The 27,349-nt window shown below is 42.5% G+C and overlaps 1 protein-coding gene across 1 annotated transcript in view; it reads right to left on the reverse strand.

The window, feature by feature from the left end:
- LAMA1 (laminin subunit alpha 1) overlaps window positions 1-27,349 on the reverse strand; it is a 160,176-nt gene that overhangs the window by 86,507 nt on the left and 46,320 nt on the right. Inside the window, exons 4-12 of the mRNA XM_029222204.1 lie at window positions 20,351-20,593; window positions 19,180-19,359; window positions 16,239-16,328; window positions 6,848-6,965; window positions 5,771-5,949; window positions 5,002-5,107; window positions 2,681-2,841; window positions 1,598-1,738; window positions 407-580 (exon numbers count right to left, since the gene is read on the reverse strand). Coding sequence (XP_029078037.1) covers window positions 407-580; window positions 1,598-1,738; window positions 2,681-2,841; window positions 5,002-5,107; window positions 5,771-5,949; window positions 6,848-6,965; window positions 16,239-16,328; window positions 19,180-19,359; window positions 20,351-20,593 — 1,392 coding nt within the window. The remainder of the gene's footprint in view (window positions 1-406; window positions 581-1,597; window positions 1,739-2,680; window positions 2,842-5,001; window positions 5,108-5,770; window positions 5,950-6,847; window positions 6,966-16,238; window positions 16,329-19,179; window positions 19,360-20,350; window positions 20,594-27,349) is intronic.

Genomic DNA, 27,349 nt, shown 5'->3' on the forward strand with positions numbered 1-27,349 from the left:
GAAGCAGGGGGCAGTGCAAGGGTTCCTGCACACCTTTCCCAGGGGTGTTCTATACGCCAGGTAAGACAGGTACACGGCTGGCTCCACAGGGCAGGGATGCGAGGAACCTTCACAAAGGCCCAGGTGACCCAGGAACCCAGAGCAAAACAGAAGGTCTGTCGGGGAGGGGACAAGATTTCATACAACAGACCACCTTCGACGGGGCCAAGAAAGACACAGGTTCATATTTTAAAGATGCAGTAAAGTCTAACAAAGATAAAAAGACCATGTGAATCAGGTGTCAGTAAACGCTGTGTGATATTCTGCTAAACTCAAGAGAGACAAACGACAGTACTTGAAAAGCCAACACAAGGTCTTCCTTAATGTGCTCTGAGATCTCTGCCCCAGACACCGGCCCTGGAAGTACCTTGTTTCCCAGGTAGGCCTCCGGGGCCGACCAGTAATACTGGGAGGTCAGCCTCTGCACCACCGCCGAGCTGTTGATGCTGATCTGGTGACGCCCGCCCAGCGTGTCCTGCTGGGACCGGAGCTGGCTGGAACTGACCAAGTCGGTGACCAGCCAACCGGACATATCTTTCACCTTAAAAAAGATCCAAGAATTTTAGAACATGAAATTGAAGTCACCTTATGTTTCACCCAGCCCAGTGTTAGTATCTTCACCGTGAAGGGACAGACCCAGAAAGCTCGGTGAGGACAGAGCTAACACACGGTGGCCCTTGCACTCGTCAAAGGACCCGGAAAACCTGAGAACGAGTCACACGTCCCCCAAACCCAGGTCAATTAGAAGCAAATAATGAGCAAAACCATAAAGACCACGGGTATATAACTTAGATTAAAAAACAGCGAAGAACTCAATAAATGCATTGAACACAGTGTCTCTGGCTAACTCTGACTTCGTTGTTGCCCCCTGCTTCTTAGCCAAATGCCAAAAACCGTATAAAACAACCTCCAGATCCTATCCTCCCAATTTGTCATCTACATAGAGATGACAGGAGATCACCCACAGGAACGCACCCCATTCTCAAGTACTGATCCGAATCCCTCCTCCCCAGACTCTGGTGAGGAGGGAGGAGGGAGGGGAGGAAGGAGGGTCAGGGACTAGCCCTAACCTCCAGCCATCACCCTGTCCTCCCTAGAACCCACTCAGCACTCACCCAGAACTCGTTCCCCCAGAATTCTCGATTCCCCAAACAAAGGGAGTACCCTGCCTCTCCTCATAAACTGTGCCACCTGCTGCATTCCCACCTCGCCTGCTTCTTTGAGCTAGAAAATTCTGCACGTCCCCAGGTCCTGCTATGCTCCCCGGCCTGAGACCAGGGTGGGGCTGGTGGGGTAGGATCTGACCCCACAACTCCATGCATTTCCCCACAGAAGAAATTTACACACGATGCATTCTGCAATGCCGCAGCATCCTATTGCTTCCATAGGAAAATGTATGAGGGAACAAACACATGATCTAGGAATTTTAGTGACACTTTGGTAAGTGGGCAGCCTTTGATCCACGCCGACGTCGGTCCAAAGGATGAGAGTGGTGTTACAGAAAAGACAGCCTCATCGCTTTCTGACACAGTTCCTGGTTCTCAAAGGATTCCCCCACCTGACTGATTGGCCAGGAGAGGCTGTCGCAAACGTCAGAGACACCAAAGCAGAAGCATTCCGAGCAGCCCTGGGGGTTCCTTTCCTCCAAGTTATAGAATCCTGGTTTGCATCGATCACAATGTTTCCCCTCAACATTCTCCTGCAAATTGGAGTAAAAAATTAGCTTTTGAAACCAAAAGGTAGGCAGACTAAAATGACATTAACATGACTTAGCAAGAAAGATGTCTGGCGATCCAGAGACACAGGTAAACAAAAAGACACTCAAAGTCAATGCAAAGCCTCATGATGTCACGATTTCCAGATAGTCTGAAATACTTATCATTTGATTTTGTAGTCAAGACTGAGGCTAGGGATCTTAGAGCTTGGTCCTTATATTTAAATGGCTTTTTCGTGTTGCTTTGTTTTAAATCTTCTATGTTTGCTGATCTTTCAAGCATTTTAAAGTCTAAAGAGGACTATGTAATTGTCTTGTTAATAAATGCTCAAGATAATTTTCCATCATATGTAACGTACCTAAGACTCTGCTTACATGGGAAGGAACACAAGACACAGCCGGAAGTCCGCTGAATTACGGGGAGATGGTTATTAGTGTCAGATAGCCAGAAAACGCCTCCCTGGCACCAGATTCATGCATTTATCATTGTTCAATTCCTTTTTAAGAGAAGTCCAAAAGAATCTATCTGCCTTTAATTAATGTCCTTAGAAATGTAGTGTTTACTTGGTTCTCCTCTAAACATAAAGCTTAAAAAGGATGTCACAGAAGAGGCATTAGGCCAAGGCCTAAGAAAAGCAGTATTTGGTTTCAACCAGGAAGTCACAGAAATACTTCTGGAGTATCTGGCCATCACCCAGAAGGCACCAAAAAAGAAAATCAGGTGCCCATCTAAGTCCAAGGATATATTCTGTGGCCAGTTCACTGTGACATAATGTCATGCTTCTCAGGAAGGCTCAGGGGGAAGGGATAGTTCCACTTTCACCTCGATGCTTTGCTTAGGACCTGATCATCTGAGCCAATGAAATGCATTCCATTTTCAGGAAATCTCAAAGGAAACTCTGGGGCAGCTCTAACCTCCACACATACCTTACAGAGACAAGCCTCGGAGCAGGGTTCCTCATTCACGCTGCCGGCTGGGTTACAGTCACAGGGCACACACGCAGGGTAACCCTTATATCCAAACTGGCAGCGATCACATTTTTCTCCCGCGTAACCTTCCTTGCATGGACACTGACCCGGCCACTTCCCTGCGAAGAAAAATGGCAAAATGACCCAACAGGAAGGTAAAAGAGGTTTAAAGCAGGGGTTGGCCAACTATTTCTGTAAAGGGCCAGCGAGTAAATATTTTAGGCTTTCTGGCCACAGTCTCTGTTGCAACTATTCAACTTTGCCCGTATTGCTTGAAAGCAGCCACAGATAATACATAAATAGATGGGTATAGCTTTATTTATAAAAAAACAGTGGTGCCAGATATGGGCCATAGACCATAGTTTGACAACTCCTGGTTTAAAGAAAGAACAAGACAGATGGAAAGCACAGAGGCTGGTGGGAATGTAAAATGGTGCAGGAGCTTTGCAAAACCATTTAGTACTTCTTCAAAATGCTAAGCATAGTGTGACCATAAGATCCAGCAATACCATACCTAAGTATTTAGCCAAGAAAAATGGAAACATACATCCTCCCAAAAACTTGTATATAAATGTTTGTAGCAGCATTATTCACAATAGACAAAAAATCAACACAACCCAAATATTCATCAAACGCTGAGTGGATCAGTTAAACATGCATACAATGGAGTATTATTCAGCAATCAAAAGGACTGAAGTACTGACACGTGCTACATGGATGAACCTTGAAAACATTATGCTCCGTGAAAGAAGCCAGTCACTAAAGACCACATAGTGTATGGTTCTATTTATACGAAATGGCCAGAATAAGCAAATCTCTAGAGAAAAATTACATCTGTGGCTGCCTAGAGCTTGGAGCTGGGGCAAAGGGATGGAGGAAAACAGGCAACAACTGCCAATGGGGAAGGGGTTTCTTTATGGGGAGATGAAAACGTACCAATATTGGATTGTGGTGATGGCTGCACCCATGAATATGCCGAAACACAATGAATTATACACTTTAAATGGGTGTACTGTATGGTAGTCAATCATATCACAAAATCAAGCTTTTTTTTTTTTTTTAAAGCACATAAGCCAGTGGTGGAGGGCAATAAGCACTGTCTTTGCTTCTAATGCCGGCTTTGAAAGTTGTGTACTCTTGGCCAAGGTTCTTAAGTACTCTGAGCTACAGTTTCCTTGCCTATAAATTGGGTAAAATAATTTTTATTTGCTATGATTTAAAGTTGAAATGAGGGCTTCCCTGGTGGCGCAGTGGTTAAGAGTCCGCCTGCCGATGCAGGGGACACGGGTTTGTGCCCCGGTCCGGGAAGATCCCACATGCCGCGGAGCGGCTGGGCCCGTGAGCCATGGCCGCTGAGCCTGCGCGTCCGGAGCCTGTGCTCTGTGACGGGAGAGGCCACAATAGTGAGAGGCCCGCGTACCACCACCCCCCCCCCCCCCCCAAAAAAAGTTGAAATGATATCTATTTGAAAATGAACCCAATCAAGGGTGATTGTCATCAGCCCCAGCATCTCATCACGCATTGCGGGTAAGAATCAACTCCCTCCTGTAATTTACCCTCCCCCTTGTCAGCAGGGCCCACAGACAGCACATCCCTCCCTGCTGAGCAATATCCATCTTCACTGCTAGTGATGGAGCACTGGAGGGGGTCACAGGGGTCTCTGGACAGATGCCACCTCCTCAGGAGACTCTGGTATTTGCAAGTCCATTTGCCAGTTTTTGAAATGGAAAGAACACTGACATTTACAAAGTTAACTGGGGGATCTGACTGCTTTGTGGGAGGATGTATGCTAAAGGCTCTGCATGTCTTCTGAGCGCTAAGTAGAGTGATTGCTATTTACTGTTTCACATATGACTTGAAACCGAGCCTTATTTCCTCTTTCGCCAAATGCTAATTAACCTCTCAAATGTCATTTCATTGCCCCAACATTGCCATTTCCACCCTCTACCTCCCTCCCATCACGATTCCTAATTTTGCTTTATGCCCAGGGCACTGATTCCTACCTGGCTTTATATTATTTATGTACTTGTTCGTTTATTGTCTGCTTGTGAGCAGGGACCTTGGTCATCTTGTTCGAGGATATATATGTTCCTAGGTCCTAGAAAACTGCCTGACACGTAGTAGGTGCTTAGTAAATATTTGGTGAGTGAAAGAATCAATAGAGAATCACACCACTAAATTATTACACAATGGTAACAGTCTCACTAGGTACAAATCTTACACACATACACACACACACACAAATCAATTACAAGCACAAAAATGAATCAAGTACTCACCTCTGTGTAAGTCAGAATGAAGGTCATTCTTAATACAGACAGAACTGAGGGACCCCAGAGGGTCACAGTCACAGGGATGACAAGGGTTGTCATCATAAGGTGACACCTGAAAGGCAGAGGTTGCCCTAGATTATCTTGCTAGAAATAACAGCAATATTAGTATTAACATTGAGAATAATATCAATGACAAGGTACTGACTTTTTATCCAAGATGTGACTATCACAATGATTCTGTGTACCCAGGGGGTGTAGGTCAAGCCAGAAAAAAAGCGCAAACATCTTTTTGACAGTGACAGCAGCTGGCATCATTAGCAAAGTGTCATCCTTCTTCATTATCACTGCTACCCGTCCCCTCACTCTGCCATCTCTTGGAGACATGTAGAAGCCTCTCCTATGACTTAGCCACCATGGGATTCCCGTGACAGCTACATATGGTGTCAACTGAGGAGTGAGCACTTCCTACTGGCAAGATACAGCTGCTTTAGTTATTGGCTGACTCTCCACAGGGACACTTACTATCACAAAACTCTGAGATGATATAGCCAGTAGACCCACAATTCAAGTTAAGTAACAATGGTGAACATCCTACCCTGAGCAAGAAAACAGGACGGATAGAGCAGGAAATTGATATCTGAAGAACACTACCAGCATATTGTAAGAATACAGATGAAATGTTGCAAAAGGAAATGTCTTCAATACTGAGGCTGATGCGTGGCGGCCTGAATGTCTTTTCTACTGCAAAGCTGGGTGACAGCTGAGGCGCTCTTACCCTGTGTGGTCTGTAATATCCATCCACGCAGGTTTCACAGTTGATGCCCATGGTTTTCTGCAGGCAATCAATGCAAACCCCTCCTCCTCTGAATTGTCCGGCAGTATTCAGACTTCTCTTCTGATTCGCCACATTTTCATCATAGTAACAGTCTTTGGCTTTATTGTGGCAATTGCATTCTAGGAGAATATTTTAACATCTCAATTAATACAGATACCGTGTCCTAGATAAAGAAAAGCCTTCCCTCCTTTAGTAAATTTTGATGACTATAAATTAAATTAAAACTATAGAAGAAGTCATTTTAGTAACAATCTTTCAGAGGCATTGGGGAGTAGGTATCTGAATTATACGTATGCATATCCACTTGATTCATCAACCTGTATTCTGGGATCATATCTTGCAGAAGCACTTGCTCACTTGTCAATGACAAAGGTGTATTACTGCACCATTGCTTGTGTTAACAAAGGACTTGTAACAAGCAAAATACCACGGGTAGGTAGCTGTTTTGATTATGTTACATCCATATAATGGAGTTCAGTGCAAATGCTTTTAAAACAGCATTTCATAGTGTTAATATGGAGATATTTTATTTAAGATATATTGTTAAATATAAAAGTAATGTATAGAATGGCACGCATAGCATATCAGGTTCTGTGTACGAACAGTGTGACGTGTTGGAACATCTTAACTTATGCTTTACTTGTATAAACATTTCAGGAAGAACTTACCAGGAAATAATAAAAAGTAGGAAGGATGGAGACAGAAATATATAAACACACTTTTATATACTGTAGATATTGGAACCTTGCGAATATATTGCCTATTTAAAATTTAAATCCAAATTTATAAAGAATAAATTAATATATGGGAAGCGGAATCTTAGAGAAATAGCAAATTGATAATCAATGCATTCGGGTCTCAATCCTTTAAATTTTATTAAGGTAGTCTGCCTCTTTGTGAACTACTTGAATAACTAAGAAAACCAGTTATTTACTACTTACAGATGTTAAGTCACCATAAACTGAAGCAATATGAAGGGGGAAAACTTCACATCCTTGCAATTCTCAGTGAACTTACCTTCACACGTGTTACCAGAAGAAACAGTGCCGGGCCTCCAGGGCTGCTGACGGTACCCAGGACAACACCGATTGCAGCTGTCACCACACGTGTTATGTTCACACTGACACTGGAATTTCTAGGCAGTAAGGAATATAAAATTGCATCTGAAAATTTACGTGTATGTTTTTCTTAATTTTATTTAGGAAGAACCCATCATGGTCAAATACACAGCAAGAGTTTACAATCAAGCAAACTGGCATTTAATTTTTAGAGAAAAAAAATAAACATATGACCTGGTTACAAACAGAAGTGAGAAGGAATAAACCAAAACTAACATATGGCTTAACAACAAAAAACTTTTCAAAAGAGACACATTGACCTGAAAGGTTTGGAAGCTTCTACTAGTAACTTTCTTGATACTCATCTCTGTTTTCTCAGCAATAATAAAAGTCCTAGGCTTCCCTAGTGGTGCAGTGGTTAAGAATCCGCCTGCCAATGCAGGGGACACAGGTTCGATCCCTGGTCCAGGAAGATCTCACATGCCACGGAGGAACTAAGCCCGTGCACCACAACTACTGAGCTTGTGCTCTAGAGCCCGTGAGCCACAACTACTGAGACCGCAAGCCACAACAACTGAGCCCAGGTACCCCAACTACTGAAGCCCGCGCGCCAAGAGCCTGTGCTCCTCAACAAGAGAAGCCACCGCAATGAGAAGCCCACGCACCGCAGGAAGAGTAGCCCCTGCTTGCCGCAACTAGAGAAAGCCCGTGTGCAGCAACAAAGACCCAACGCAAGCAAAAATAAATAAACAAAAATTAAAAAAAATTAAAATCCGATTCAGGAGTTAAATTATTACGAAGATTGGGTAAAAGTAAGAAGTAGCTTCGTGTTAGCTTTTAAAAGAAGAAAAGGGGATGCCATCTTCTTCACTTAATACTATGTTAAAAGAGGGAAACTTTATTTTACCTTGATTTAGCACCACAAAAAGAGAAAGAGGGCGAAGTCAGAAGGAGGGGAATCCTTCTTTTAAAAAGTATAGGAGACGAGGGGAAGATGGCGGGGAGACGAGGGAAAGATGGCGGGGAGACGAGGGAAAGATGGCGGGGAGACGAGGGGAAGATGGGGGAAGAGTAAGACGCGGAGATCACCTTCCTCCCCAAAGATACACCAGGCATACATATACACGTGGAACAACTCCTACAGAACACCTACTGAACGCTGGCAGAAGACCTCAGACCTCCCAAAAGGCAAGAAACTCCCCACGTACCTGGGTAGGGCAAAGAAAAAAGAGACAAAAGAATAGGGACGGGACCTACACCACTGGAAGGGAGCTGTGAAGGAGGAAAAGTTTCCACACACTAGGAAGCCCCTTCGTGGGCGGAGACTGCGGAGGGCGGGTGAGCTTCGGTGCCGCGGAGGAGAGCACAGCCACAGGGGTGCACAGGACTAAGCGGAGACATTCCCGCACAGAGGATCAGGGCCGACCAGCACTCACCAGCCCGAGGCTTGTCTGCTCACCTGCCAGGGCGGGCGGGGCTGCGAGCTGAGGCTTGGGCTTTGGTCGGAGCGCAGGGAGAGGACTGGGGTTGGCGGCGTGAACACAGCCTGCAGGGGGTTAGTGCACCACGGCTAGCCGGGAGGGAGTCCGGAAAAGCTCTGGAGCTGCCGAAGAGGCAAGAGACTTTTTCTTCCCTCTTTGTTTCCTGGTGCGCGAGGAGAGGGGATTAAGAACGCTGCTTAAAGGAGCGCCAGAGACGGGCACGAGCCGCGGCTAAAAGCGCGGACCCCAGAAACGGGCATGAGACGCTAAGGCTGCTGCTGCCGCCACCAAGAAGCCTGTGTGCGAGCACAGGTCACTATCCACACCTGCTTTCCGGGGAGCCTGTGCAGGCCCCCACTGCCTGGTTCCCGGGATCCTGGGACAACTTCCTCGGGAGAACGCACGGCGCCTCAGGCTGCTGCAACGTCACGCCGTCCTCTGACGCAACGTCACGCCGTCCTCTGCAGCAACGTCATGCCGTCCTCTGCCGCCGCAGGCCCGCCCCGCACTCCGCGCCCCTCCCTCCCCCCCGACCTGAGTAAGCCAGAGCCCCCGAATCGGCGCCTCCTTTAACCCCGTCCTGTCTGACCGGAAAAACAGACGCCCTCCAGCGACCTACATGCAGAGGCGGGGCCAAATCCAAAGCTAAGCCCCTGGGAGCTGTGCGAACAAAGAAGAGAAAGGGAAATCTCTCCCAGCAGCCTCAGAAGCAGCGGATTAAAGCTCCACAATCAACTTGATGTACCTGCATCTGTGGAATAAATGAATAGACAACGCATCATCCCAAATTGAGGAGGTGGACTTTGAGAGCAAGATTTATGATTTTTTTCCCCTTTTCCTCTTTTTGTGAGTGTGTATGTGTATGCTTCTGTGTGAGATTTTGTCTGTATAGCTTTGCTTCCACCATTTGTCCTAGGGCTCTATCCGTCCCTTTTTTTTTTCTTAATAATTAATTTTAATAACTTTTATTTTACTTTATCTTCTTTCTTTCTTTCTTTCCTTCCTTCCTTCCCTCCTTTAGAAAACGAATCATCCCAAATTAAGGAGGTGGACTTTGAGAGCAAGATTTATGATCTTTTCCCCTTTTCCTCTTTTTGTGAGTGTGTATGTGTATGCTTCTGTGTGACATTTTGTCTGTATAGCTTTGCTTCCACCATTTGTCCTAAGGTTCTATCCGTCCGTTTTTGTTTTTTTTTTAAATTTTTTTCTTAATAATAATTTTTTAATTTAATAACTTTATTATATTTTACTTTATTTTATTTTACTTTATCTTCTTTCTTTCTTTCTTTTTTCCTTCCTTCCTTCCTCCCACTGTCCCTCCCTCCCTCCTTTCTTTCCTTCTTTTCTTCTTTCTTTTTCTTCCTTCCTTCCTCCCTCCCTCCTTTCTTTCTTTCTTTCTTTCTCTCTTTCTACTTCTACTAATTCTTTCTTTCTACTTTTTCTCCCTTTTATTCTGAGCCGTGTGGATGAAAGGCTCTTGGTGCTGCAGCCAGAAGTCAGTGCTGTGCCTCTGAGGTGGGAGAGCCAACTTCAGGACACTGGTCAGCAAGAGACCTCCCAGCTCCACATAATACCAAATGGTGAAAATCTCCCAGAGATCTCCATCTCAACACCAGCACCCAGCTTCACTCAATGACCAGCAACCTACCGTGCTGGACACCCTATGCCAAACAACTAGCAAAACAGGAACACAACCCCACCCATTAGCAGAGAGGCTGCCTAAAATCATAATAAGTCCACAGACACCCCAAAACACACCACCAGACGTGAACCTGCCCACCAGAAACACAAGATCCAGCCTCATCCACCAGAACACAGGCACTAGTCCCCTCCACCAGGAAGCCTACACAACCCACTGAACCAACCTTAGCCACTGGGGACAGACACCAAAAACAACGGGAACTACGAACCTGCAGCCTGCAAAAAGGAGACCCCAAACACAGTAACATAAGCAAAATGAGAAGACAGAAAAACACACCGCAGATGAAGGAGCAAGATAAAAAGCCACCAGACCTAACAAATGAAGAGGAAATAGGCAGTCTACCTGAAAAAGAATTCAGAATAATGATAGTAAAGATGGTCCAAAATCTTGGAAATAGAATAGACAAAATGCAAGAAACATTTAAAGGACCTAGAAGAACTAAAGATGAAACAAACAATGATGAACAACACAATAAATGAAGTGAAAACTACTCTAGATGGGATCAATAGCAGAATAACTGAGGCAGAAGAACGGATAAATGACCTGGAAGATAAAATAGTGGAAATAACTACTGCAGAACAGCATAAAGAAAAAAGAATGAAAAGAACTGAGGACAGTCTCAGAGACCTCTGGGACAACACCAAACGCACCAACATTCGAATTATAGGGGTTCCAGAAGAAGAGAAAAAGAAAGGACTGAGAAAATATTTGAAAAGATTAGAGTTGAAAACTTCCCTAATATGGGAAAGAAAATAGTTAATCAAGTCCAGGAAGCACAGAGAGTCCCATACAGGATAAATCCAAGGAGAAATATGCCAAGACACATATTAATCAAACTGTCAAAAATTAAATACAAAGAAAGCATATTAAAAGCAGCAAGGGAAAAACAACAAATAACACACAAGGGAATCCCCATAAGGTTAACAGCTGATCTTTCAGCAGAAACTCTGCCAGCCAAAAGGGAATGGCAGGACATATTTAAAGTGATGCAGGAGAAAAACCTGCAACCAAGATTACTCTACCCAGCAAGGATCTCATTCAGATTTGATGGAGAAATTAAAACCTTTACAGACAAGCAAAAGCTGAGAGAGTTCAGCACCACCAAACCAGCGTTACAACAAATGTTAAAGGAACTTCTCTAGGCAGGAAACACAAGAGCACAAAAAGAACTACAATAATGATCCCAAAGCAATTTAGAAAATGGGAATAGGAACATACATATCAATAAAGCAATTTAGAAAATGGGAATAGGAACATACATATCAATAATTACCTTAAATGTAAATGGACTAAATGCTCCCACCAAAAGACACAGATTGGCTGAATGGATACAAAAACAAGACCTATATATATGCTGTCTACAAGAGACCCACTTCACACCTAGAGACACATACAGACTGAAAGTAAGGGGATGGAAAAAGACATTCCATGCAAATGGAAACCAAAAGAAAGCTGGAGTAGCAATTCTCATATCAGACAAAATAGACATTAAATAGACTCTATTACAAGAAACAAAGAAGGACACTACATAATGATCAAGGGATCGATCCAAGAAGAAGATATAACAATTGTAAATATTTATGCACCCAACATAGGAGCACCTCAATACATAAGGCAAATACTAACAGCCATAAAAGGGGAAATCGACAGTAACACATTCATGGTAGGGGACTTTAACACCCCACTTTCACCAATGGACAGATCATCCAAAATGAAAATCAATAAGGAAACACAAGTTTTAAATGATACATTAAACAAGATGGACTTAATTGATATTTATAGGACACTCCATCCAAAAACAACAGAATACACATTTTTCTCAAGTGCTCATGGAACATTCTCCAGGATAGATCATATCTTGGGTCACAAATCAAGCCTTGGTAAATTTAATAAAATTTAAATTGTATCAGGTATCTTTTCCGACCACAACGCCATGAGACTAGATATCAATTACAGGAAAAGATCTGTAAAAAATACAAACACATGGAGGCTAAACAATACACTACTTAATAACGAAGTGATCACTGAAGAAATCAAAGAGGAAATCAAAAAATACCTAGAAACAAATGACAATGAAGACACGACGACCCAAAACCTACGGGATGCAGCAAAAGCAGTTCTAAGAGGGAAGTTTATACCAATACAAGCCCACCTTAAGAAACAGGAAACATCTCGAACAAACAACCTAACTTTGCACCTAAACCAATTAGAGAAAGAACAAAAAACCCCAAAGTTAGGACAAGGAAAGAAATCATAAAAATCAGATCAGAAATAAATGAAGGAAACAATAGCAAAGATCAATAAAACTAAAAGCTGGTTCTTTGAGAAGATAAAATAGATAAACCATTAGCCAGACTAATCAAGAAAAAGAGGGAGAGGACTCAAATCAATAAAATTAGAAATGAAAAAGGAGAAGTTACAACAGACACCGCAGAAATACAAAGCATCCTAAGAGACTACTACAAGCAACACTATGCCAATAAAATGGACAGCCTGAAAGAAATGGACAGATTCTTATAAATGTATAAACTTCCAAGACTGAACCAGGAAGAAATAGAAAATATGAACAGACCAATCACAAGTAATGAAATTGAAACTGTGATTTAAAATCTTCTGACAAACAAAAGCCCAGGCCAGATGGCTTCACAGGCGAATTCTATCAAACATTTAGAGAAGAGCTAACCCCTATCCTTCTCAAACTCTTCCAAAATATAGCAGAGGGAGGAACACTCCCAAATTCATTCTACGAGGCCACCATCACCTTGATACCAAAACCAGACAAGGATGTCACAAAGAAAGAAAACTACAGGCCAATATCACTGATGAACATAGATGCAAAAATCCTCAATAAAATACTAGCAAATTGAATCCAACAGCACATTAAAAGGATCATACACCATGATCAAGTGGGGTTTATTCCAGGAATGCAAGGATTCTTCAATATAGGCAAATCAATCAATGTGATAAACCATATTAACAAATTGAAGGAGAAAAACCATATGATCATCTCAATAGATGCAGAGAAAGCTTTTGACAAAATTCAACACCCATTTATTATAAAAACCCTGCAGAAAGTAGACATAGAGGGAACTTTCCTCAACATAATAAAGGCCATATATGACAAACCCACAGCCAACATCATCCTCAATGGTGAAAAACTGAAAGCATTTCCACCAAGATCAGGAACAAGACAAGGTTGCCCATTGTCACCACTCTTATTCAACATAGTTTTGGAAGTTTTAGCCACAGCAATCAGAGAAGAAAAGGAAATAAAAGGAATCCAAATCAGAAAAGAAGAAGTAAAGCTGTCACTGTTTGCAGATGACATGATACTATACATAGAGAATCCTAAAGATGCTACCAGAAAACTACTAGAGCTAATCAATGAATTTGGTAAAGTTGAAGGATACAAAATTAATGCACAGAAATCTCTTGCATTCCTATACACTAATGATGAAAAATCTGAAAGTGAAATCAAGAAAACACTCCCATTTACCACTGCAACAAAAAGAATAAAATATCTAGGAATAAACCTACCTAAGGAGACAAAAGACCTGTATGCAGAAAATTATAAGACACTGATGAAAGAAATTAAAGATGATACAAATAGATGGAGAGATATACCATGTTCTTGGATTGGAAGAATCAACATTGTGAAAATGACTCTACTACCCAAAGCAATCTATAGATTCAATGCAATCCCTATCAAACTACCAATGGCATTTTTCACAGAACTAGAACAAAAAAATTCACAATTTGTATGGAAACACAAAAGACCCTGACTAGCCAAAGCAATCTTGAGAAAGAAAAACAGAGCTGGAGGAATCAGGCTCCCTGACTTCAGACTATACTACAAAGCTACAGTAATCAAGACAGTATGGTAAAAAAAAAAAAAAAAAAAGACAGTATGGTACTGGCACAAAAACAGAAAGATAGATCAATGGAACAGGATAGAAGGCCCAGAGATAAACCCACGGACATATGGTCATCTTATCTTTGATAAAGGAGGCAGGAATATACAGTGGAGAAAGGACAGCCTCTTCAATAAGTGGTGCTGGGAAAACTGGACAGGTACATGTAAAAGTATGAGATTAGATCACTCCCTAACACCATACACAAAAATAAGCTCAAAATGGATTAAAGACCTAAATGTAAGGCCAGACACTATCAAACTCTTAGAGGAAAACATAGGCAGAACACGCTATGACATAAACCACAGCAAGATCCTTTTTGACCCACCTCCTAGGGAAATGGGAAAAAAAACAAAAAAACAAATGGGACCTAATGAAACTTCAAAGCTTTTGCACAGCAAAGGAAACCATAAACAAGACCAAAAGACAACCCTCAGAATGAGAGAAAATATTTGCAAATGAAGCAACTGACAAAGGATTAATTTCCAAAATTTACAAGCAGCTCATGCAGCTCAATAACAGAAAAACAACCCAATCCAAAAATGGGCAGAAGACCTAAATAGACATTTCTCCAAAGAAGATATACAGACTGCCAACAAACACATGAAACAATGCTCAACATCATTAATCATTAGAGAAATGCAAATCAAAACTACAATGAGGTATCATCTCACACCAGTCAGAATGGCCATCATCAAAAAATCTAGAAACAATAAGTGCTGGAGAGGGTGTGGAGAAAAGGGAACGCTCTTGCACTGTTGGTGCGAATGTAAATTGGTACAGCCACTATGGAGAACAGTATGGAGGTTCCTTAAAAAACTACAAATAGAACTACCATATGACCCAGCAATCCCACTACTGGGCATATACCCTGAGAAAACCATAATTCAAAAGGAGTCACGTACCAAAATGTTCATTGCAGCTCTATTTACAATAGCCCAGAGATGGAAACAACCTAAGTGCCCATCATTGGATGAATGGATAAAGAAGATGTGGCACATATATACAATGGAATATTACTCAGCCATAAAAAGAAACGAAATTGAGCTATTTGTAATGAGGTGGATAGACCTAGAGTCTGTCATACAGAGTGAAGTAAGTCAGAAAGAGAAAGACAAATACCGTATGCTAACACATATATATGGAATTTAAGAAAAAAATAATGTCATGAAGAACCTAGGGGTAAGACAGGAATAAAGACACAGACCTACTGGAGAACGGACTTGAGGATATGGGGAGGGGGAAGGGTGAGCTGTGACAAAGCAAGAGAGAGGCATGGACATATATACACTACCAAACGTAAGGTAGATAGCTAGTGGGAAGCAGCCGCATAGCACAGGGAGATCAGCTCGGTGCTTTGTGACCGCCTGGAGGGGTGGGATAGGGAGGGTGGGAGGGAGGGAGATGCAAGAGGGAAGAGATATGGGAACATATGTATATGTATAACTGATTCACTTTGTTGTAAAGCAGAAACTAACACACGATTGTAAAGCAATTATACCCCAATAAAGATGTTAAGAAAAAAAAAGTATAAACATGATTTCTAACTGCACGTGATTTTCACTTGACTATCTTATAGAGAAGAGCTTCAAAATTCAAAAGGTCACTGAATTGCACACTTAAAAACGATTAAAATGGTAAATTTTACGTTACCTTTTTTTTAACCCCCCTCCAAAAAAAAAATTTATGGAAAGAATTTAATTAGAAACATATTCTCCTACCAACACAAAATTAAATTGTTTAAAAAAATTAAACCAGTTAAATTATCTGAAAATCTTTTTTTGTGGCTTGATTTTATAACTTTCAACACATGCCTTGAATAAAAAAGTGCAATGCAAATATTATAGCTACAAGTGCTATTTTGAACTTTTAGTAAAATGTGAAATACTATAACTCACCTTTGGGCTTCCCTGGCGGCGCAGTGGTTAAGAACCCACCTGCCAATGCAGGGGACACGAGTTTGAACCCTGGTCCGGGAAGATTCCACATGCTGTGGAGCAACTAAGCCCATGCGCCACAGCTACTGAGCCTGTGCTCTAGGGCCCGTGTGCCAAAACTACTGAGCCCACGTGCCACAGCTACTGAAGCCCGTGGGCCTAGAGTCCGTGCTCCACAACGAGAAGCCACCACAATGAGAAGCCCATGCACCGCAATGAAGAGTAGCTCCCACTCACCGCAACTAGAGATAGCCTGCGCACAGCAACGAAGACCCAACACAGCCTAAATAAATAAATAAAATTTATTACTATAACTCACCTTTATAGTTTCATCCCATGGGCAGCTACTAGCATGGCCATAACAAATACACATTCCTCCAACAGAAATGTCTTTTATTGAATAGTAATACTAAGGAAAAAGAAAGTAACAAGCAAAAATTAAAACCTCTTCTATTTCAATGAGAAGAAAACGTTGGCACTCCAACAAATATCTCGGTTGTTATTGGTAATCAAAAACACAGATATGCATTTTAAACTATATTTCATGCACAAGTAAATATAAATAAAATATTTATGTTCAATTAATGTAAACAATGTTCAGGGCTTCCCTGGTGGCACAGTGGTTGAGAGTCCGCCTGCTGATGCAGGGGACACGGGTTTGAGCCCTGGTCTGGGAAGATCCCACGTGCCGCGGAGCAACTGGGCCCATGAGCCACAATTACTAAGCCTGCGCGTCTAGAGCCTGTGCTCCGCAACAAGAGAGGCCGCAACAGTGAGAGGCCCACGCACCGTGATGAAGAGTGGCCCCTGCTTGCCACAACTAGAGAAAGCCCTCGCACAGAAACGAAGACCCAACACAGCCATAAATTAATTAATTAATTAAAAAAAAACAACAACAATGTTCAAATTAGTTCATCAACAGAAACCAAAGGAGTTTAAAAAGAATTTCTCAACTTGGCTGCATCTTAAACCAAGGCAGTCATATTCAAAGGCCATGTTACTGAAAACCCTAAAAATATTCCTAAATTGAATACAGCCCTATATAAAAAGGAATAACTCATGACCAATTAGGATTTATCCCATGGGTGCAGAGTTAATTTAACACACAAAAAATCAATAAATGTAAATCACCACATTAACAGAATAAAGGAGAAAAATCATATGATCATTTCATTAGATGCACAAAAAGCATTTTACAGAAGGCAACACCATCAATTAAAAAACAACTCAGCAAACCAGAAGTAGAAGAGAACTTCTTCAGTCTAATGAAGGCGTGTCTATGGAAAACCTAGAGCTAACAGTGAAAGATTAAGTGCTTTCCTCTTGAAATCTGCTCTTACCATTTCTATTCAACATTCTACGGGAGGTGCCAGCCAGTTCAATAATGCAAGAAAAAAGAAGTCAAAAGCAAACAGAGTGCACAGTAAGACTAAACTGTCATTATCTGTAGATGACATGATTGTGTACATAGAAAATCTATCAAAAACTACTAGAATATGTGAATTTGGCAATGTCTCAATCAACAAAAATGAATTGTACTTCTATATACTAGCAATGAACAAATGGAAAATAAATGTTAGAAAGCAAATTATTAACACTAATATTAAAAAACATGAAATACTTAAAAATAAACTGAACAAAAGATTGACAAATAAACAAATAATAGATCATTGCCAAGAGGAACTTAAGAAGACAGAGATAAGTGGGGAGGTATAGCACATTCATGGACTAGATGATCCAATATTGTCAAAATGTCTTCCAAAATTCCTCCTAAATTGATCTATAGAATCAATGGAATCCCAATGAAAGTCTTAGCAGGATTTCTTTCTTCCCTTCTTTCCTACTTTCTTTCCTTCTTTCTTTTCTTCTTTCTTTCTTTCTTTCTTTTTGGTATTAATTGACAAACTGATTCTAAAATTTATAAGGAAACACAATGAACTTGGAACAGCCTAACCAATCTTGAAAAAGGACTGAGTTGGACTATTATGGTACCTGACTTCAAGATTTACTGCAGTAATCAAGAAAGACTGTTATTGGCATAAGGATAGACAAATAGATCATTGGGACAGTATAGAGTCCAGAAACGCACCCACAATAATACGGTCAAGTAATTTTCAACAGGGCACCAAAACAATTTAAAGGGAGAAAGGAAAGTATTTTCAACACATGGTGCTGGAACAATTGTATATACACATGGGGAAAAAACAGCCTTCGCCTCTACCTCACACCAAATACAAAAATTAACAAGAAAAGGATAATAGATGTGAAAGCTGAAACTATAAAGTTATTACAAGAAAGCATTGGGAAATATTTTTGTAAACTTGCGATAAGCAAATATTTTTCAGAAAGGAATAGAAAGCACTAACTATAAAAGAAAAACGATAAACTGGACTTTATCGAAATTAAACCATCCACTCCTCAGAAGTCATAGTTAGGAAAAGCAGATAAACAAGAGACAAACCAGGGCAGAGAGAAGGGATTTGCAGTATAGACACATCTGACAAAGGATTTCTACATAGCATATATAGAGATCTTTTATAACTCAGGAATAAGGAGATGGATAACCCAATTTAAAAATGGATAGAAATGTCATCAGATACAAATAAGGACACGCTCAACATCAGTCATCAGGGAAATACAAATTAATACCCCGAGGAGATGCCACCGCATGCACATCAGCACGGCTGAGGTGACAGTGACCGACGCCCCAATGTGTGAGAGTGTGCAGTATACCCAGAGCCCTCACACACTGCTGGTCTGTAAAACAACACAGCTGCTTCTGACAAGGCTTAGAAAATTCCTAAAAATTAAACACATAGCTATCCTGTAACTAAGTAATCCCACTCCTACTTTATCCAAGGGATTTGGAAATGTTTGTCGCCACAAGCCTTATACGTTTACTATACACTGAAAATATGTACGTTTTCCTGGATGTAGCTTATATCTCAAACTTTAAAATTTTCTTCTAAGTGGGAAAAAACCCCAGCCATTCTCACTTGCTTGATCAGATGTAGAGCCAGATTAGAACGTGAAGAAATGACCACTACATCTGCTGCATGATGGCGTTATGGGATGGGTGGGGACGGGGGACCTGAGGGCACCACGTCAGAACCATAACCTCATTTAAAGGTGGCATTTTTAACAAAGCATAACTAACGATCTTCAACAAAAATAAGAAAAAAAGGCCAACCTGGGAGGAAAAGTCTATTTCCCTGAAACAACATAAACTTTTCAGCGGTCAGGAGCCCTGCCACACTCACTCGTCTTGTGACAATAGGGTCGAGGTCTTTAGGGTCCCGGTGGCTGAGGGTCATAAGATCGGCATTGAGGGTTCGAATGCGCTGTAAGCGCAGGCGGATGTATCGTGCAGAAGTAAATTCCAACAACTTGGGTGAAAGATCATCAGAGCTTGGTCTGCCATTGATTAGCGATGTATGAATCTAGAGATAAAGACATCAAAATAAACAAATATCAATTTTAAGCATGCAAAAAATAGCCCTGATTGTTTACATTCAGGACATAATCTTTACAGATACTATCTAAAATCAAACCAAACAATGGGGTTCTTATGGAAATCTGTCTAATATTCATTGACACTTGTGAACAGCATGATCACAGCCCAAGTTCAGTTTATTGAAGTTATTCGTTCCAGTGTCTCAGAGATTGCGGGAAACTTTTAAACAGGACCACTTCTCCCAGTGAGGTGAGGGCATTTTACCGTGTATCCACAGGCTTCTCTGAAACAGATTCTAAATGTCATGAATAGACTGGGGAGAGTGGGGGAAAGCGCCAGAAAGCTTTGTAACTCCCATTTTCTCATCTCTGCTCTTGAAACAATGCAGGGCTTGCTGCAGAGTTCCTGCTGTGAAAAGCACTTGCAGGATTTTTGTAGTTTTAGCTCATCAAGGCATGCTACCAAGGCATGGCTTGTTTTTGATTACACTCTGACTTAAGGATGTGTGTGCAGTCCGGGCATGGAGAGCACGGAGCTGGAATATTTCATGAACCATCTCCAACCCTCAACACCTCCAGGGACAGGTAGAACTTCCCAGAGAAAACTGAGAGCTCTATATTTTAGAAGCATTTTCGCTCTCTTTAATATTTTAACAAATCTTGTTGCCTTGGCGTCATGAGAAAGATGCTCTGAGAATGATCTGATGGAGTTATTAGATCACAGCACAGTGAAGGTTGAGGGATCTCCCTGAAGGGAAGAAATCAATAAAGTAAAATGTGTCAGTGGTGACGTTAATCATCAGTAGACACCAGTCAATGGCACCTTAACTACAGCAGCTGGACAGTTAAAGATCTCTGTGATCTGTACCAGGAGAGCTCTATTTTGAGTGTTTCCTGTTGGCTCTGTGATGGCTAGGTTGTCACTGGAGGTGACACTGATGAAAAAACAGACCTCCTGGCCAGCAGGGGGCGCCATACCTCTCCGTGCTCAAGTGGCACCAGCCTGGAGTAATAGGAGGTGCAGATCACTTCGTCATCTGCCCTGTAAGTGGGCGGCCCCCGTCTTGGAGTGATATTGTAATGAGTCAAACATTCCGTGTCACTAACTGCATAGTACTGCCAGGGGCTGAACTCCATGCCATCCAGAGAATGCTCCAAAATCCAGTTTCCAGGCCGAGGGGCATTAGCAGCTTTGATGATGACATAAGCGACTTGAAAGACCTGGAACAAAGACACTGAAAACTGTCAATCGAAAATCAGTAACAAGTGCTCAAAAACCAAAGTGCCTCTTGAGAGCGTTGCCACCCGATGATGGCCAGTGTCTCTCACGTCTCTTGAGGCTAACTGCTCATAAGTGTTAATCAGAAATGTATCTTGTAAATGTTTTCCTGCTGGCATTTGTCTTCAAAATAAACTCAAAAAATACTCACAAATAAATTTGTATTATTATTGTTGTTATTAACAGTGTTAATATTGACATTAAGTGCTTGTTTTCTTGTTTCCAATGTCTTTCTCATCAGGATTCTGAATGATAATAGTTGTATTATGTTTCATTAGTAGTCGTGTTAAATGTATTTCTCATATAGTGATTTGGAGATAACACATCGGAATATGAGAAAAAAAGTCAGCCCGTTACACACTTATCACGATGGTTAAAATCCACAACACTGACAACACCAGATGTTGGTGAAGATGTGGAGCAACAGGAACTCTCAATCGTTGCTGGTGGGAATGCAAAATGGTACAGCCACTTGGGAAGACAGTTTGGTGATCTCTTAAAAATTAAACACAGTCTTACCATACAATCCAGCAATCATACTCCTTGGTATTTACCCAAAGGAGTTGAAAATTTCCATAGGTGAATGGATAAAGGAAGTGTGACACAACCATACAACAGAATATTATTCAGCGATTTAAAAAATGAACTCTTAATCCACAAAAAGACATAGAGTAAACTTAAATGCATATTGCTAAGTGAAAGAAGCCAATCTGAAAAGGCTATATACAGGATGATTCCAACTATATTGCCTCGAGGCTTGTTGTTTTTTATTTTTGGTTTTAAGCTTCTCCCCATCTTAGCCGTCACCAATTCTAGCAACACAAGAGCCCCTTAAAATTAACCCAGCTGAAGCCACAATATTTCACATTTATCTACTGAATTATTCCCTGCAAAGGATGGTTTTATCTCATTATAATAACTCTGTTCACCTACAAGAAATGTCTCCCAATAAAATTTAGTCTATAAATGGTGTAAGTGTGAAATGTTGAGTACCCATGTTCATGTGCAATTTTCCTCTAGAACACAATCACTGTTTCTAAAGCACATTTAAAGCAAAATAATGTTCTCAGATTTTAATAATCAGGAAAATCAGGAACTGTGTATCTGTTATGAAAGTTTATATCTGGAGCTGAATGTCCAATGTTTAAAAATCTAGAACCGTCTTCATCGATTTAAACCACTTTTTTTTTTTTTTTTTTTGCGGTACGCGGCCTCTCACTGTTGTGGCCTCTCCCGTTGCGGAGCACAGGCTCCGGACGCGCAGGCTCAGCGGCCATGGCTCACGGGCCCAGCCGCTCCGCGGCATGTGGGATCTTCCAGGGCCGGGGCACGAACCCGTGTCCCCTGCATCGGCAGGCGGACTCTCAACCACTGCGCCACCAGGGAAGCCCTAAACCACTTTTTAAAAAATTAAAATAATGCAAAGGCCATTTTGTCCTAGCATAAATATCTCCAGAACATTCTCCTATGAACATAATTACATTTTTTTCTTATTGTGAGTTTATTTTTAAAAAAAACCCTTTTTTCCCAATTTTGTAATTCATATATTCCATAATTTATATTTTTAAAGTCTACTATTTTTTAATATTACTGGAAAACCAAACACTTCTCAGAAATACCTGGCAATTAATCTTACTGTCTCCTCTAGAGCTAGTCCTGAAGAACATCAGAGTTTTTTTTAATGCAGCTTGGGGGAGGTTAGTTTCACCTTTGCAAAGTTCCAGGACTGTCCCAGAACACCATGATGGAAAACGGCCTAAGCAGCTTTCCATTTGGTTTTCATACTGATGCCCAAGCTAACTGGAGGGAGGACACCCTCTTCTTTACTCATCACTGTCCAATTGCCTTGCAAGTATTTTCACCATAAAAGGAGACGTCTATGAGCATGTGGACCACTGTGGAATATGTTAAAATAGACTTCACAAATTGCAGGTGCCAAGTGAGATGGCATGATCAGGCAGCCCATTTGAGAGGGACGGAAATCAAGGTCATTTACAAATGGACTGACTGCATTTACCTTCTGTTTTCCAATTTCACATTTGAAAATGGACAGAACCAACAGGTTCACCTCCTGTGTGCTAAGAACTTCATGTATATCATCCCATTTAACTCCAAACAACCCCATGAGTTTCAAGTCATTGTGGTTCCCATTTTACATATTTGGAAACTGCTGCTTAGAGAGGTTAAAAGACAAACTACTGAGGGTTGCAGGTCCCAATGAGAAACCAGGGGTCTCACTCCAGAGTCCTTAGCATCCACTAGACAACCCCCAAATGTCCACACACACTAAGGTCATTGAATTTTCTTTTTGTAACCCCAGAAAAAGACTCCTACATTCACTTGGGCGCTGGGTTCATGTCTAAACAGGCACCATGGCAATTGTTTCTGTTAACTCTGCAGTTTCTGTTGTGACGGCCCAGGATGTGTGGGGGGGAGGGGATGGAGAGTGTGCAAGGAACAAAAACTAATGCTACGTAGCGCCCGCTGTGGCCAAGGACAATGCTAAGTCCTTTATTAGAATTACTAGTCTTCAGACCCTTCCAACTACGTTCTTCTTATGAAATATGTACTGTCACTTCCCCTACTTTACAGATGAGGAAACCAAGGCACAGAAAGGTTACATAATCTTCCCAGGATCTCACATGTACTAATATGTAAACCACACTTCTACAGATTGCAAGGAAAAAGAATGAAACTCCCAGCTGAGCAGCTGGTGGGTACCAATCTGGTTTTCCAAACCACTGACCTCAACCAGTAGCAATTATTTCAATACCATGTTCTTGTACTTTCATCAAACCCTTGTCAGCTTTTAGACGGACAGCTTAGTCACATGTAACAAAACGTAACCCAGTGGAAGAACAACCATAATGGGAAAACTTCAGAACCATCCCTCCAAGGATCAAGGCCTTCAGCTATGAAGCTGGGCGTTGTTCTCACAGTGTCTCACTAGTTCTCTAGGTCCCCAAATTAGAGACTAGGAAACAAGCCAAGAAAGGGACTATGAAATATAAATCTGCAAAAGACGAAGAGGAAGCTATGAAATATCTAAACGCTATTTGTTTTCACTTAAGTCACGTTATTGGCTGACTTATGTCTCCCCAAAATTCACAGGCTGAAGTCCTAACCCTTAGTACCTCAGAATGTGACTGTATCTGGAGAGAGGGTCTTTAAAGAGATAATCAAGGTCAAATGAGGTCAAATGGGTGAGCCCTAATCTCATCTGACTGGTGTCCTTTTAAGAAGAGAAGATTAGGACCCAGACGTAGGGGCAACCCTGTGAGGATACACTGAGAAAATGGCCATCTGCAAGCCAACGGGCAAGGTCTCAGAAGGAATCAACCCTGCCAACACCTTGCTCTTGGACTTCCAGCTTCCAGAACTGTTTGCTAATAAATTTCTGTTGTTTAAGCCCCCAGGTTTCGGTATGTGCTACGGCGGCCCTAAGCAAATGAACACAAGCTAGTCTAATTCACCAATTGTGTGTTGACAGACCAGTCTTAACACCCCCTATAGAAAAAGTAAGGAATTCTCTGTTAATATATAGAATTTTAAACCTTTGCCCAAATGACATCCGTGATATTTCCGTTGCTGCTTTTTAGCATGGTTGACTAAAGTGCCTTTTCTCTCCATATAAGGTTGGCTGAACACAAAGTGATGATGCAGGGCTTTCACTAAATGCAGAGTCACTGAGGTCTTGCCAAACCTGCAGCTGATACAGCCACTTTCAAATCCACTTTCATCAGGGTTTTCTACCAAGAGCCCTTTGTTAATGATCACTGGAATGCACATAAACAGTGCCACATAAATAAAGCACACATACACCAAACACCGCTTTCTGCACAGGAATCCAGACAGGAATTTTCATGTGGGCCTCAACCTTAAATATATTAAAACCCCCTCAGGCACAGAGATAAGAAAAATACACAGAGCGTAATTCTCCAATATCAGGGGCCAGCTTCAGACGTGCTCAGGGAAGCAAAGTGTTTCTCCTCCACAGAAAGCTCAGCTGCATAAGCTGCAGGGGCCCAGATACCACACGGGACCCCTGGCTGGAAATTCTCCACACAAGCACTTACCTGCTTCCAAGGCCATAATGAAACAGTGAATGGAGAATTGTTTTCTCTTACCCGATGGGAAAAACCTTTTCACAGGCAAAAGAGGTTTAGTTTTAACAGTCAAATTAAACTTTTAAAAAAGAGTTCAGTCTATTTGGTAAGTAACATTGCTCAGTTATCCCTATAAAAGTGGTGAATCTGTGCTCTGTCAGCGTTATTTCTTAGGACATTATTAGACAATAAGATTCAAAATGATCGTCTGAGCTAACGTTTATTACTCAAGAATAAAGAAATAACTATTTACTAGAAGTCTAATTACTAAATGCAGCTATGACTCCCTTCTGGTTTTACAGAGTATGGATCACGGAACTAACTAATCAATTGATAATCGTGTGAAGTAGCAACAAACACTTGGCAGAACAAGAGAAGTTTGGGGCTTGGACGTTCACTTGGCACGTAGGATCCGTGGGATACACATTTTAGGTAAATCTCTTACGGGCAATGATCTTGAAATGTCATTTCTATTTGATTTTAGTGGCTGTTTTACTATTATTGCCTCGGTTTAGGACCAGTATACAAAATTAACAGACAAAAGGAAATAGCTTCATGAGTGAGAAGAGAAGTGTGGAATAAAATAGGTTTGTTTCTCTTTAAATTTGCTGCTGTCAATAGAAGTGCGGGACAAACACGTCAGAATCCAGTCTCTTTCCCCCCCTTTCTTTTCTTCTTGCTTTTTCCTTTTATTGAGGGCAGGAGGGACTGGCTACTTGTAATGGCAAATTTAGATCAAGTAGGTTTTTTTCCTTAAAATTCTTAAGCTTCCTGTCTCAGGAAATCAAGGAAGGCTCACTTCGGAAGCAAGCTCAGATTCTTCAGGTGGACCCTGAGGAAAAGCCAGGGTGAGAAAGATGATGAACAAGGAAGGAAGGGCAGAGAGACGGGCCCATCACAGAAGTACAGGGGAACCAGGACCCGTTACCTGAAGGTGGGAAAGGGGTATTTAAAGCTCCTTCAGAAGGAGCTCTGTTTCTCAACAACTAGAAAAGTTACCTCAAAAAGAGCCCACGGGGCTGCCCTGGTGGCGCAGTGGTTGAGAGTCCGCCTGCCGATGCAGGGGACACGGGTTCGTGCCCCGGTCCGGGAAGATCCCACATGCCGCCGAGCAGCTGGGCCCGTGAGCCATGGCCGCGGAGCCTGCGTGTCCGGAGCCGGTGCTCCGCAGCGGGAGAGGCCACAACAGTGAGAGGCCCGCGTACCGCCAAAAAAAAAAAAAAAAGAGCCCACGATAAGCTGTCCCATGGTCCATGAGCCACTAGTTCCGTCTCAGGATGCTAGGGGGATTATCTCAAAGGATACGTTTTGCACTACATTAAGAATCAAAACTGGAAAGTAAGAGGCTGGTTTCCGTCCTTAGTCTCCATGGATCTCCCGGTAGAATTGCTCCCAAAGTTCAATTTCACCAAGGGTTCTGGGAAGATTTTGCTAGGTTTTGTGGGAGGTGAGTTGGAACGACTTCAAAAGCACAGCCAGGCAGGTCACCAAATGTCCTTTGTGGGGATCTTCACTGCTTTCCCCCACCTGTAGGTGCCGGGTGACAGCTGAGCCCCAAGAATGAGATAAACCCGCTGCAAAATGCAGTTACCGGCCATTCTAGGACCTGGGAAATGCAAAGAGCGGCTTTCCCATCCCCCGACTCCTGACCACCGGTCAGCCGGAGCCATCGGTTTTCACCCAGGAACATCTCAGTCTTTGAAATTACATTGGGCTTTTCCCCCAAATGCAGTGCAGTTTGTTCACATGGGAACAGAGGGGGCAGTAAACACCATTCCTTCCTTTCCCTCCCGAATGTGAAGGGGGCTTGGGAGTCCATCATGGAGATGGAAGGAAGTCAGCAACGTTCCAGGAAAAAGCAAAGCTGGAGGTGGCGGCCTCGACGGTGGCTGCAGAGGTCAGCCTGACACTCTGCCTCTGGTGGCACAGGCTGAGTGGACACACGCTTGGTGGCCTTGTCCTGTGGGTCAGGGACCTGGGCCTCCTGAGAACAGCCTGCCCGGAAGAGAGACAGATGGAGCCCCGGAGTGATGCGGTCAGCTCGTCTCCCAGTTAGAAAAATGACTGCCCCTCTCCTGGGGGGAGGGCAGGCAGCAGAGATGTTACTGTCAGAGAAGCTCGCCTTCCTCCCCCAACCAGGACACAGGACACTGGGACCAAGGACGCCCCTAACACCTTTTCACTGGAGATTCATTCAGTGGACACTGATTGAGCATCTGCTTTGGAACAGGACCGTGGCGGGTGCCACAAAGACAGCGGTGAAGTGGGGGACACGGTCAGGGTGGCCTGGATGCCCCGACGGGGAGACAGAGGTGGGCCAAGTCCCCTGGGAGAAGGACGGAAGGCGGCCAGGGTGTCTGGCGGGGGCCAGCCTAGTCTGGAGAAGGGGTGGTCAAGGAAGCCTTGCCTGGAAAGTGGGGGAGACTGAGTAGGAGATGTCTAGGTAAAGAGAGGGAGGTCAGAGGGATGGAGAGTGGGACCCTGTGGGGCCAGAGCATGGAGTGTGGGACATGGCAGGAGGCCCAGTTGGCTTGAGTGTCGAGACGGGAGGGGACTGGACAGGGCAGGGCTCTCTGCGAAACGTTAAAACTT

This window comes from Monodon monoceros, unplaced genomic scaffold, assembly GCF_005190385.1.
Source record: "Monodon monoceros isolate NGI ecotype Baffin Bay Population unplaced genomic scaffold, NGI_Narwhal_1 Super_Scaffold_1, whole genome shotgun sequence".
In the NCBI taxonomy this organism is placed as follows: domain Eukaryota; kingdom Metazoa; phylum Chordata; class Mammalia; order Artiodactyla; family Monodontidae; genus Monodon; species Monodon monoceros.